At 39.2% G+C, this 14983-nt stretch overlaps 1 protein-coding gene across 1 annotated transcript in view; it reads right to left on the reverse strand.

Annotated features, from left to right (window-relative positions):
• Window positions 1–14983, reverse strand: part of plekha6 (pleckstrin homology domain containing, family A member 6) — a 128050-nt gene that overhangs the window by 74408 nt on the left and 38659 nt on the right. Inside the window, 1 exon segment of the mRNA XM_051925151.1 lies at window positions 4938–5038. Coding sequence (XP_051781111.1) covers window positions 4938–5038 — 101 coding nt within the window.

Consider the following 14983-nt stretch of genomic DNA (forward strand, 5'->3'; position numbering starts at 1 on the left):
TTGCCTAGTTGTCTGCCCTTCTCGTTGTTAATTGTTATTAATAAGATACCAAGAAGGAGGAAAACTGTGCAGAGAAAGGGCAAAATATAATGAAATCAACAAAAGAGAGTTCAGCATTTAAATCTATAGCAAAAATAGAAATATTTCTAAATGTCTTATAAATGTAAAAATCATGCTGCTTAGCTTTTCTGGAAGTAGAATAAGAGAAGAGACAAAAATACCAGCTAATTAAATGAGATTAGTGTTACCAGTTGTTGTCATTTATTATGAATCTGGCTGGAAAAAAAACTGCAGCCAAAATGGGCCCCCAGAACAGAGACTGAAAACCCCTGCCTTAGATGAATGACTTTTCAAGCAGATTTGCCAGCTATAGTACAGTTGAGCAGTTCTGTTAAACAACCACAAGAGAGCGCTGTTGCTTCACAGGCAGCTTTCAGATGCTATGCTATGCGGTTGAAAATCCATCACAGTGTGTTGGGAGGGATCTGCCATGGATTAGGTCTGTGCAGTCTGGACAAATAAAATAGTATTCTCCCGTTGTATACGCGGAATGGCAAAGCTATTTTGGAATGAGCCGATCAGATTAGAGCTATGTTATTAAGTTCATCCTTTCATTTTTGTGGATCTTTGTTTTCTAACAGACGCCAAACCACATCAGTGTGGCTATCTTACTGCAGACACAGTACACGAGTGTTACCTATTAATTCAATGGTTTGTTCTTATAAAGTTCACAATGACTTGCAAGCCCAGCAAGATATACACTGTTACAAATACAAATATTCAGCAGACTCAATTCTGTATTAGTTTTGCAATATTATTTGTTTATTCTGCTGACGCCTTTACTCGAGGCAGCTTTTAAGATCAGGCTTCATTACATTTGTTTACAGATACCTTTTGTTTTACAGCTAGAGCACAGGCAGGTTAAGTGACTCCCTTAAAGTTGTACAGAGTTGGAAATGGAAATTAAATCAGCAACCTTGTGGTTTAAAGTCCAATACATTGAACAAAGGCATTATTTATCTATTTATGTTTCGACTCCAGGAACTACAAAGCCACTAGTGGAGTAGTTTGTATTAAAATTTCACCCTTGCCTTCGCATCTGGCAAAAAAAAAACACAACCTGGAGCTCCCAAATCCATAGCAATGACATACAATTAGTGACGGATTCCATCTATTCTATGCTGGCCCTCTGTTTTTCTTTAAAAAATACTTAAGAAGATGAATTATGGGAATTTCTAAACACTTATCTTATGGTCATCCACCTCAAGCTGGCATCTACATTTGCTCAGTTTTTAATTGCTCCTCAAGATGGTAAAGTACTGGACAATACTTGAGTGAACACTGGAGAGATCAATGTCACCTATGGAGCAGCTCCTCCGTGCCTACCTACAAAGTTTCACATTTAATTAGCTGACAGGAGAGATTATAAAATGTCATGAAAGGCAGGTGTCTTATTCCCTCCCAGCCATTGATGGATTTCTGCTCACGAAACAGTACAACTGCGCCCTTCTAAACTGTCATGTTTTTTGTTCTAGCCCTGCAGGTGACTGAGCATATGCAATTACACTTAAGCACACATCCGTGAGCGCAGCAGCGTGTTACCACTCCCCGTCCACGTTTCCTCCTCCACTGAGAGTACGTTGAGGTCGGTGATGTAAGTAATGCACCTCGATTTTTAAAATCATTAAGTGCCTTCTAAAAGCAGGGGTAAAATGCTACAACACTCTTAATGTTTTTTTTTTTATATCTATTAAAATGTTTAATAGATGCAGTGAACAAACTTTGGGCAAATTGGTATGTAAACAATAAATTAGTGTGTTTATAATAACTATTCATTCATTCATTTTTTAAAGCATTTTTTCAAACCTGCTGTAAGGGGACCTCAAAGAGGGGACACATCTATTTATATAAAATGCTAAGAGTTGTATCTGTCTGTCACATGATTACCCACAAATCATTAGAGATAGAACCTCCATCTTGGACTAAATCAAATGCTTATGACCTGATACGTACTGGTGAAGCAAATGTGGCTGGAGGCAACATTGTGAACAGATCAGGGTTCATGTCTTATGCCAGACTGTATGGTATCGAGAAAGTGACACAGCAAAGAGAAAAAGAAGTGCAGCGACATCTGCTGAGTATGTAGCCATTTGGAGAAGCTGACTAAGTGATAGGAAGGTGAAGAGGAATAACCCCAGCTCTGTGCACAATCTGCCAGTAAATGCTAAATGTAGTTAGTAGCAACGGCCACAAAGTTATTGGGGTCTGTGTCTTTCATATGGCAACGTGCATAGGCAGACTGATGGAGAAAGTGACATGGCAAACTTCAGAATCTGATTACGTGATAGGGAGAAGAAGAATGACAGCCCTGGCATCTGATGTGCATAATCTGTTGGAAAACAGAAAAAGTGGTTAGCAGTAATCTCTGTGAAGCTATCAGGGTTTTTGTCTTTCATATGGTAAACTGCATAGGCAAACTGATGAAGAAGGTGTGACATGGCAGAATAAAGAAGAAGAGCAGCAACATCTGCAGAGTGTGAAGCAAATTGCAGAAGCTGATTACGTGATAAGAAGAAGAAGAATGATAGTTCCGGGCATCCTACTGGCACTCGTAAATTTGGAGTTGGAATCTTGATCTTGGGAGGATCGGAAGTCCATGTGATTTCTATTTATATATAAAGCAAGAATAAGCAGTCGACTGTGTACTCATTCATCGCAGGATAATGTCATACTGACCTGAAAAGTTTAGACTAGTCAATCAATCAGACATCTCTGATATATAATAGGAAGCCAGACTCCTCAAACAAAACTAAAGTGGACACTGGGATGACAAGCAAAATCCATAGAAACTGTGACAAGGCCAGGATCTGAATATGAGGAAGCAGCACTAAGCACTGCACCGCCATGCCAATCTATACAATGTGCATTATTTTTTAATTTCTCTTATACTCTGTGCCCCAATGACAAGTCCTGTTTCAGTCTGTGGACCACAGCTTGGGAAGTTTTTGGTAACAATGAAGTCTAGAGTCATTCATTATAATAATATACATTTTCATTATGGAATTGTGTGGAGCCAGAGCCTATCTTGGCAGGATTTAGAACAAGACTGAACTCAGCTATCAAATGGGAGCCAGTCAATCTCAGGGTGCGTTCTTACAAACAACCCACCAGGTTGATTTGCAGTCAACAACACGCCTAAAAGACACTTCCATAGATACGTGGGATGAAACTAAAGCCTAATTCAAACCCAGAAATCTGGATCAGGCAGAGTGTAACCCTAACCACTGTGCCATCATGCCGCCCCTAGGGTGAAAGGGGATCCTTCCACTTGTTTGCCTATTGTTGAGGAAAAACTTTCGATAGATTAAAAAAACATGAGTGGGAACTGACATGCAGTTTGGCGGACTGGTCTCAAATATCTTCAGCTAACACATGCTGTGCAGCTCTAAAGACTTTCATCGGCATTCCAGGGGATGATGTGCGTTTTTAGGGGACCCTCTCACTCCCGTGACATTTAATTTCAATGCAATGGGCTAAAGTGAGGAATATGAAAAATGAAGCCACTATGCCTTTAAGTCAAACCAGATGTTTCTGCTAGATGGTAGCAGGAGCCAATGTGTCAGAAAGAGAATGCAGAGTGGCTCTAAAATAATGATTGTGGCATTCATGTTATTATTGCTGCTTTTGGCTTTTGGGATGTCCTTTGACAAAACCCAAATAGTTATAAGTATTAGAAAGAGGAAAATGTAAAGACTCATAAATGAATTGTACAAGCAATGCGCCATCCTAAAGTTAATATCACTAAGTGTGTGCATCCAACAAGACCCGGGAGTTCATTTAATAATTTACAAGTTGCACTCGGATGGGCTAACTCTTTCACTGCTTTTTCATCATCAATAGCTATGAGTTTAAAAAGGTAAACGGAGGGGCTACAATTTCAGGACAGATCTCAGTCTTGCTAGGCAGACCTGATGCACTGACACTGACTGAATAAAGCTTGGACTGATCCAGATTAACAGGGGGCTAAATTTAGTAATGTGTGCAAATATGTACAGGACATCTTTCGTTTTTTTTACTTACCAGAGGAATTTTTTTAGCAAATGAATAAAAAAGAAACCAAATTTACATTGTGTATGTCCTGTCTACAGTACATGTGTGTAAAGTTTATGTACTCTTCCTGTCTCTACCTGTTTCCTCCAACATGCCAAAAAGATGTTTGCTATAAACTTCTAGGGTGAGGGTGGCTGTGTACATTGCTGACCTACAATGGACAACCGTTCAGATCCAGAGCTGGTTTCTGTCTTGTGTCACTGATGTTCAGATAGCCTCTGGCCTCAGTGACCCTGTATTTGAATAAGCATGTTAAAAACAAATGGATGGATGGTTTCTTATGGCAAACCAGAGACTATCCTGGCACCTATGACCTCTGGGAAAATGGCTATATTATAAACATTGCTGTTCTGGTCACTGACCTCAACCTTGATTGAAAACCATTTATTCTAAAATGTTGCCACTCCCAAGAAGCTGAACTGAATGTCAAATTCAAACAAGCTAGATAATATTAATCTAATTGTGAGTGCCTACTATCAAATTTATTCCAAATAAGAAGAAAGTAACACGTAATTGGGAGTATGACAGGTATCGACTATAGGTGCGACTCCGCGATCACACACCCATAACTGTCACTTTGTCATCATTGTGTTTTGGTGAGTGGACGGACAGGAGATGAATGCATAAGCTCCACACACGCAGCAAACTAGGGCTTTGTGACAGCGGTGCTAACTGCTGTGCCCCCATCCAGACACAATTTATTAAACACACCAATGGACAGGTAAATACATCATTTCTTAAAATACCATCCCTCCATCATTCCTCCCACTCCGCACCCTAAACCTTTGAAGAACCCAGTGCTGATTTGGACATCATAGAAGACTGACCTTAAAAGCGTGTTTCCGGGTGATGTTGTCTGAAGACTGAACTGTAGAAATTCGAAAACTCAGCAGAGGTATGCTTCCCAAAACAACTTCCTCCTTCTCATCTAGCAGCAGGGAGCCATAGAATAAAAACAGAAATCCAAATTATTTGATCTCCAGAGTAGCAGTGAAAAAAACAACAGCAGGATCTTTCTTCCCTCTTGCTCTTCCTGTATTAGAATCCATTTCCAGACCTACAAAAGAAGGCTGAATGATGTAGCAAATACAATGCTGAGCTTTTAAAAGCCATTAGTGAGATAACCCGAGTGCAGAGAGCAGTGGCCATCACCTCTCAGTTCCTATTCTGCTGTCTGTCTCTGTCAACCAGTGCGAGGGGAATGCGCCAGAGAAGAGCTCAGCCTCAGTGTGCGTGCGTGTGCGTCTGTGTGCTCAGCGTGTCTTGGCGGTGTAGAGATAGCTGTCAGCCCTCGTGACTCAATGTTGTTGGAATCCTTGGCCTGGCCTCCTGCCAGAATTACCTGTGTGACCAGTCCAAGGCGCACACACAAACATGCGTGCACACCTGCCTCCACCTGTTCCACTATTCTTATTTGCTAAAAAAAAGAAGGATTTGGCCCCTTGCACAACATGTTAAACTTAGAAATGTTAAGGATATGAAAAATTAAACCTTTGCCTCCAGAAAGGAGCTTTATCAAATGCACCAAAATAAGAGTTTCTCAAATTTTTGTTCCTGAAAAACCAGTTTATGAGCAATTTAAACAGCTGAATGCTGATCCATTACATGAGCCGAATGGTTTATCACAGATTTAAAAAAAATAATATCATATGAACACCAGCACAATAATCCGAGCCTGGTGCAAAAATATATATCTTTGTACCTTCCCTCACTTGTGAGATGGATTAAAGCCTACTGAAGATCAATCAGACACCCTTTGGCTAATCCTGTCATTGCATTAGCATCAAAGGAACAGAGCCCACCAAAATCTTTTTTTACGTTACCACCCTGACCTATACATCTAGCCACCCTGTTACCAATACTGGGTCATGGAGAGCCAGAACCTACCCTGGCAGCACTGGCCACAGAAATCAAGGTAGGGCAGGAGACCAGGCCACCAGAGCAATGCAGATTATAAAATGGTGTTAAACTGAAATATTCAATATTGTGTTCATTCCATCAGCAGCACCAGTAAAGAACAGATAATGCTGACTCTGCCATGTAGGTCCACACTTTCCTGTCATCGTTAGGTAGAGTAAATGACTGGGCTCTTTAGAAGAATGTCTAAACTAACCAAGCCTGCTGTTGTCACCTTTGAGATGACTAAGGACTCGTTTATAGTTCACGCTCAGAATGTGTACGCGCATCATGACTGCCACACGTTCCCAGCGTTCATTTGACGCGTCCTCTGAGCAGATCCTCAGAAATTAATGAGACGCGTGCGCGAGTTGCAGTACCAGCAAAAAGTCGGGGGGCGCAGTGTGATAAAAGTAACGTAACGTAATATCAGAGTCTCTGTTTACATGTGACAGAAAACCGCTATGCGGATCCTAGTAGGATCGATGTGTGCGCTTCGATGTTTGATGAATGGTTCGATGTGGTGAAGCAAAATGCCGACATACAGATGTATTCCTGGTGCTTTTATATTCAAGAGTCGCATATTCCCGATCATAATGACACAATAAATTTTAAAAGTCTCACATACCATCTTTTGTGCCGTCTTTTTTTTCTGGGGCTTCCTCCTGTCCTGACAGCAGTGGCAAACAGCAATACATTGCCACACAGAAAATATTAAATGTATGATATTCCAACTCTCTGCACATTTAGAATTCTTAGATTTATATGTAACCCGGGCTAGGTTTAAAAGAAAAAAAAAGGGAATACCTGAATGCGATATTGGTGTTAATAAAGTTTATTGAAAGAATTGGGATACAAGTTGTGGGGGTTGGGTAAGGTTGAGTATATATGTAGGTGTCCTCGGATTGGTCGGGGGGAAGATAAGATAAGTTAGTTAAACAAGAGATGTAAGATAGTTCGTAGAGTTTCAGGCAAAACGCCGAAACCAGAAGAAAAGAGAGTTTCAGGCAAAACACCGAAACCAGAAGAGAGAAAGTTTCAGGTAGCATGCCAAAACAAGATGGACAGAACGAGAAGAGAGTTGCTGTTGAGGCAGCACGCTGAGACAAGATGGAAAGAACGAAAGAGAAAAGAAAGGCGCTGTTGAGGCAAAGCGCCAAAACAAGACGGACAGAATGAAAGAGTAAAAGAGAGACGCTGTTGAGGCAAAACGCCGAAACAAGATGGAGAGAAAGAACGAGGAACTAAATGTAGCAAACGGCTAAAACAAAAAGAAGAGTTGGTGGATAAAGGGAAAGATGCCAGGCAGGACACAAGTGCAGAAATGGTGATCAGCAAGTAAAGAGGGAGACGGGAGGCCCAAAGGAGGTACCCGAGCTACGTTTGGGGCCCTCAACGGAGTGAGTAATATTCACTGACTGTGGAAATAAGTCCGGATGAGCTCACCAGTAGTAGTTTCAGACTCATAATATACGTATAGTTATAAATAAGTTATTGTTTGTGATTTATGTATAGTGTATATATTTGTAATTAATCAAGTTTGGAAAACTGTTCACGTTTCAATTTAGTAAAGAGAGTTTTTTTTCTATATTTGAGTAACAGTGATTTGATTATATATTATAAGGCTGAAGGTGGGCGATAGTGTACCCACCAACAACAGAGGTGGCGACACTATTATAAAGAGCTCAGGGCCTTGCATACAGATAAAGGAAGGGTGGTGCAAGGGGGTTACACATACTTGATATCACTTTCATGATGAAATGCATTAAAGTATGAATGTTACATTTTACAGATAAATCGTTAATTTCATTTAAATAAAGAACACTGTTAATATTTACACACATGGGGGTGGCATGGTGGCAGAGCGGTAGCACTGCTGTATTGCAGGGAGTCCCATCGCTGGTATTCCCTGCCTGGAGTTTACATGTTTTCCTGGTGGGTTTCCACAGTGTGCTCCGGTTTCCTTCCAAAGGTATACAGATTTGGTGACACTAAAATGACGCCAGCGTGTATGTGTGTGCTTGTATTCACCTTGCGATGAGCTGATGCCCCATCTAGAGATTGTTTCAGCCTCGTGCTCAATGCTAGCTGGAATGGCCACATCCCTGGATTGATGGATTTAATCATTAAACATCCTTTTCAGAGATATTGCAGTAAGGTGTCATTGGAATTTAATTTTTGTTCCAGGCAATTCACAACACAGAGAAGCCGAACCTGTTCTCACCGTGATAATATCTCGCACTGCCACCTAGTGGATTCCTCCAGATTTACATAAAGTACGCGTGCAAGTATAAACAGTACAACACTTGCGTAGCAGGAGCGTCCCCTGGAGCATGCATTACGTCACGTGAAGTATAAACTCGGCCTAAGGTTATGTTCACACTACATTTTCATTTAAAAATGCAGACATTAGCCCAAGTTATCAAATTTCATACACACTACCCTGGCATTTCTAAGCCAAGAAAATGGAGACTTTAGAAAACGCACTCCAGAGCCCGTCTACTTCTGAAACAACCAGCTCATGTGGTTGGGTAAACTTGCAGATTTCTTAAAACACACGTTGCTTCTGTTTATTACGTAGACCTTCCCTAATTGGATTCTACTTATTACAACATCTCATTCTCTAATTGTTCACAGTGCAATGAAATCTAAGCAAGTAAAAAGTATTTATATCATGACATTAAATCTTGTTTTCCTATTGTAAGAATTATTGACTTATCAAAAAAATTATATTTATGATTATTTAGCTTACTTTTAAGAAATCTTGTCAAGTAAATTTTGTGCACCCCACTGGCAGATTCATTTGCTAAATAAAAGCAAAACAAATCCCATTTAAAGTTTTTTGGTCTAGTTTTTGCATATGCATTTTTGCAGTGAATGGAGAAAATTATATTCCAACATGGCACACACAGAAGAGTTGCTTTCTCTGGTGCTTGTTGTGCTGCATACATACATACATTAAAATTGCATTGTGTACAGTTTGAATGCTGCATACTTGCACAAAAAGCAAATAAAATACAGATTGCTATAATTTTTCGATAAACCCCGTGGCGGTCGGCATTACTATCCCTTCAAGGATATCCCGCCTGACGCGCGCATGCCCAGTGCAAGTGAATGTCTACGTCAGTTCGGTTATTTTAGTGTGACTGGAGACACTTTTGTAAGGGATGTGAAAATGCTAGTGTAGATGGAGATTGTCTTCATTTAAAAACACCATTTTTAAATGAAAACACAGTAGTGTGGATTTAGCCTAATACTTTTGTCCATCCCTGTATTGGTAACTCTTTAATTTAGGTGCTGCAAAAAATGTATCTGTTACTCATATGCTGTTATGCAACAAGACCTTAACAAAGGCTTCTTTTGGCTTTAATGGCACTTACAAAGCATAGTTATTTATCTCTGCAGTGTGATCTACTAAAATAACTTCACTTTGGAATGGTCACAGGCCACTTAAGTGAGACGGATTTCTCTTGATATTGCATGCTTCATTATAAGACCTGTGAATCCTTCATATTCACAAGTAATTTTGTCAAAGGCTCTTAATATGCTACAATGCAAAGAGATGAATAAGCACTTTACTGATACTTTGTAAGTGTTAAGACCAAAAGAAGCTTTTGTTAAGGTCTTGTTACATTACAGCCTATGAATAATAGATGCGTTTTTGCAGTACCTAAACCAAAGTGTTACCCATTTATTTTTTAAACAGGATTAATCCATTATGGCTTTATCAAATTGTCTATTTTTTTGTCATCTTGAGATGGAAATTTGATTTGCTAGAGGGCTATTTTAGGCAAACTAAGACCTCACATAAAAGACTGCACACTGCATCCAGCATACAAACACATATGAGAACATGTAATTGTAAATACAACTGTACTGGATAAAAAAAAAAAGGATTCCAGCATTGACAAAATCGAAAAGTAATTCAACCTAAACGATTAAGAAGCAGCACCACGGTCCAGTGGTTAGTGCCATTGTGTCATGTCCGCAATGTCCTCTGCTTAAATTCCATGCTGGGTTGCTATCTGCATGTAGCTTCTACTCACCTGCCCAAAGCCATGCGTATTAAATTGACTGGTAATTCTGAACTGGCCCCATGGTAAAGTGAATATGAGTATGAGCATAAGCAGACCCCATGATGGACTGGCACTGCAACAAGGGTTAGCTTCTGCCTAGGATAGGCCTGGGCTCCCCATGACTCTAAACTGGATTAAGCTGCTCTGAGAATGTAACCTTATACAGTAAAAAATCTCAACCAATGATTATCAAGAATGATGTCAGTAGAGACCAGACATTCAGGTCTGCACCTGAGATAAACCAGGAATAAACCTCAACAAGATGGTTTAAGATGGAATATTTGAACCAATTTCATTTTATCTGCAGCAACGTGAATGTGGAATTTGGATTGTCGTATTAGTTGAGCCTATGAGGATAAATTTTATTGTCTACAGTGTTTATTTGCTAAGGAGTTCACACAGCTTTGCCTGTTAGGTCTCAATTATTTTGTCATAATATTTCACTCTTGTTTCATCCTATAGATAGATAGATAGATAGATAGATAGATAGATAGATAGATAGATAGACAGACAGACAGACAGACAGACAGACAGACAGACAGACAGACAGACAGACAGACAGACAGACAGACAGACAGATAGATAGATAGATAGATAGATAGATAGATAGATAGATAGATAGATAGATAGATAGATAGATAGATAGATAGATAGTATTTTATTTGTTATTACAGAAGCTCAAGAACTATTACAACAAACTAAAACAACTCTCCTCAATCACACCTCTGACTTGGCTAAAGATAAAAGCGCAGTCTCAATGAGGCATTCAAGCTCTAACTGCCATACGTTTAGTGAAGGGCTGCATCATTGTGCATCCAAAAAGGAATAAAACAGTTAACAATTCTGGAATTAGGTAGGAAACAGTAATATGAAAAGCTGATGACAAAAGGTGAAAGAAGTAACAGCTATGTTCTCTAGTCCGTTATTTTGTGTTTCTTTCCTGTTAAGCAAAGTGAAGCTCATCTAATAAACTGCATTTTCTCTTTCAGTTTCCTCTTTGTAAATTTCTAATGATGTCACTGCTCATTAAAGGGCTACTAGCCAGAAGTCTCTAAAAGATTTTGGGCAATTGTCAACCATGGGAATTCATACAGATTGTTTTCACAGAATTTTAGTCTACTGCTCTTCTAAAGGCAACCTGAAAATATTATTTAAAATAAGCTCATTACAAAATCTGCCACAGGAAAGGATCCATTTATGTTCTTAAGAAATACAATGCAGCTGTGGACTATTATTTGCTTTTTAACTTCACTTTAGAACAGTTGTGACAAGAACAGGTTATTCAGCCCAACAAGCTCGTCCATCCTGTTCACCTAGATTGTCCAAAATAACATCAAGCTCAGATTCAAACGTCTATAAAGTCCTAGGTAAATTAATCCATGTGTCAATGATTCTTTGCATGAAAATAAAACTAAAATTTGTGCAAAATCTTTCCTTATCAAATTTCCAACTGTGTCCCTGTGTTCTTGTTGCAGAATGTATTTTAAAGCAAAAAATGAGATCCACTATCACAATTAACACAGGAGATCCGCTGTCCTTTCATTATTTTAAACACTTCAGTCATAATTCCTCTTCATTTTCTTAACCTAAAAAGGTTCATCTCCTTCAAATTCTACTCATGGCTTAAGTCTCTTAGTCCCAGAATCAACCTAGTTGCTCATCTTTGGAATTTCTCTAGTGCTGCTACGTCTTTTTGCAATATGGAAACCAAAACTATACAAAGTACACTTTGATCAAAATCCAGTAGAAAAACTGTGACGAGAACAGGCCATGCAGTCCAACAAGTCCATCCATCCTATTCACCTAGATTCTCCAAAATAATATCACCCCAAGATTTGAGGGCTCCTAAAATACTCCATCACATTACTTGGTAATTTACTTCTTGTGTCTCTGGTTCTTTGTGTGAAGGAAACACTTTCTAACATTTTTGCAGTACTAGGGTGTTGTACCGTGTTAGCCATTATGAATGTAGAGAAAAGCCAAGCAAAATGACACCTTTTATTGGCTAACTAAAAAGATTACAATATGCAAGCTTTCGAGGCAACTCAGGCCCCTTCTTCAGGCAAGATGTAATCAAAATTGGCCCTTAGCAAGTTTCCAGCTGTGTCCCTGTGTCCTTATTGTAGAGTTTATTTTAAAGTAACAACTAGGATCTACTGTACTAATTCCCTTCATAATTTTAAACGATAATAAAATGAAGATCAGGACAGAACATGATTAAACTGGAAAAGTTAATCTCCTTCAGTCTGTCCTCATATTTCATATCTGTTAGTTCCAGAATCAATCCAGTCGTTCTCTTCTCTGGACTCTTTCTAGCACTGCTAAGTCTATTTTGTAATATGGAGACCAAAACTGAACACAGTACTCCAGGTGTGGCCTCACTTGTGCATTACATAACAACAACATTTATTTATATAGCACATTTTCATACAAATAATGTAGCTCAAAGTGATTTACATGATGAAAAAAGAGAAAAAAGACTAAATAAGAATTAAAATAAGAGAACACTAATTAACATAGAAATTGACATAAGCTTAACCTCCTTTGACTTGTACTATGCACATCATGATACAGTTATGTAACCAAACATGATCCTAATAATGCAGTATGCATCTAAATTTCTCCTTGGGATGAATACAGTTTATGTAATCTAATGTAATCTAATCTAATCTATCCATCCATTATTCAACCTGCTATATCCTAACTAGAGGGTCATAGGGGTCTGCGGGAGCCAATCCCAGCCAACACAGGGCATAAGGCAGGAAACAAACCCTGGGCAGGGTGCCAGCCTACCACAGGGCACACACACACACCAAGCACACACTAGGGGACAATTTAGGATCGCCAATGCACCTAACCTGCATGTTTTTGGACTGTGGGAGGAAACCCGAGCACCCGGAGGAAACCCACGCAGACACGGGGAGAACATGCAAACTCCACGCAGGGAGGACCCGGGAAGTGAACCCGGGTCTCCTAACTGCGAGGCAGCAGCACTACCCACTGCGCCACTGTGCCACCCCTAATCTACGTTATCTTTCTTGATTGTTACTGCACACTGCCTGGATATAAATAATAATGAGTCCACTATGACTTCTAGATCCTTCTCCTAAGGTGTTCTTTCAAGTTTCAGACCGCCCATTGTGTATTCAAATCATCAAAACATTTCTAGTTTCAATGTATAATACTTACAATTACTTTCATTCAATTTCATCTGACACAAATCTATCCAAGAAAGTCCCTCCATAACAATTTAACTCATTCTCAGTTATCTGCCCATCCACTTAGTTTGCTATGTACAATCTACACCAAGCTATTGAGTATATTCTTGCCCTATAATATATTTCTAAAACTGTCCCTTTTAAGATTCCTAAAACTAGTCTGCTAATATCATTATTAAAATTCATTAAAACCATTAGCTACATGATGGAGATTAAACTATAAGCTTTCCCTTATTATTTTTTTGATTAGTGTTGCCCAAATAGAGCTTTAATGCCTGACCAGGCAAAGCTCAAATATATCTTGTGACTCTCTACAGAAGTTAATTAAATAATGAAAGTGCATATTCATTTACTGCATAAAAATGGATGAGTCTCTGCTCCTAATGTATTAAATATACATAAAACTATGACAATGACCAGCCTTTGATTTAAAACAACCCATATCCAGAGAGAGAGATGCAGACTGTCCTTAGATCAGCAAGTGCAAAGCAAGGACTAATACAGTCCAGTCCTGGGCTCACTCGTTCTTTCACACACATTCTTACTTCAGTCCAGATAGTTGTGTTAGGCTGTTTTCATTTGTCTTCGGGACATAGAAGGAAATAAGGTTAACTTTTCAAAAACCAAGTGAAAAACAAGGGATATGCAAACTTTACAGAGGGCTGTGCCAGCAACTGACCCAGTGACCACAGAGCCATGAGGTGAGACAACTGCTCACTGATTCACTGATTCATTATATTCTAATACTACTGGCAGCTAAAGTGAGGTTTCTGATTAACTCATTAATGGAAATCAATTCAAAGGCATTGCTAATCTTTACAAAAAAGTTTAACTTAAAGCCTGAAAGATAGTAGTCAAGTGACCTTTCAGATATGGTCAGACAGGAAAAGATTTTAGAATTACTGGATAAGCACTTTGTCACTTGATTCCTCGTAATCTAGCAAGATGCCAAAACTACTTCACAGGAATGGAATGAGTAGCAAATGGAGAGCAATCAATTCCATATCCATTTGTGCGGGCAGAGAAAGATAAATGTGAGTTTGTGTAGAAATCATGGGACAGGCTGTGTGATATGATGTTTCACAATCTCTCCTCATTGCTTACAGCTTTAACTCTTCAGCATACCAGGAATACGACTGTATGACCATGGGTGTTATTGGGAGTACTACTATAAATTAATCAAAAATTTTGATAAAGGTAAACAAATTTACAACAACTAAGTCGCACTGTGGAATCTGTAAGTTCTCCCCATGTCTGCATCAGTATTCATCAGGCAATCCAGTTTCTTTGCCAAAGCCTTTAAACTAGTACATTTTAAACTAGTACTAAACTGAGAGAATACAATTGGATGTGTGAGTGTGTGTGTCCTAAAACAGATTAACATCCCATTCAGGACTGGCCCTTGCCTTGTGTCCAAGGCTGCCAGGAAAGGCTCTGGCCTTTGAAGCTTAATTGTTCGTAGGATGCAAAGACATTATCTATGTACAAATCTCTAAGTGTTTTAATCCTGTATTAACAACATCATTTCATTGTACTTCAAACAAGAATGCGGTATTCGACAAAGGATTCCCCCTGTCACCATTGCTCTTTGCAATTGCCATTGAGCCATTGGCTGTATACTTTTAAAATGCATCAAACATGAAGGGGATTATCAGAGGAGGACTTGAACAGAAACTATATACT

This window comes from Erpetoichthys calabaricus, chromosome 3, assembly GCF_900747795.2.
Source record: "Erpetoichthys calabaricus chromosome 3, fErpCal1.3, whole genome shotgun sequence".
NCBI lineage: Eukaryota > Metazoa > Chordata > Cladistia > Polypteriformes > Polypteridae > Erpetoichthys > Erpetoichthys calabaricus.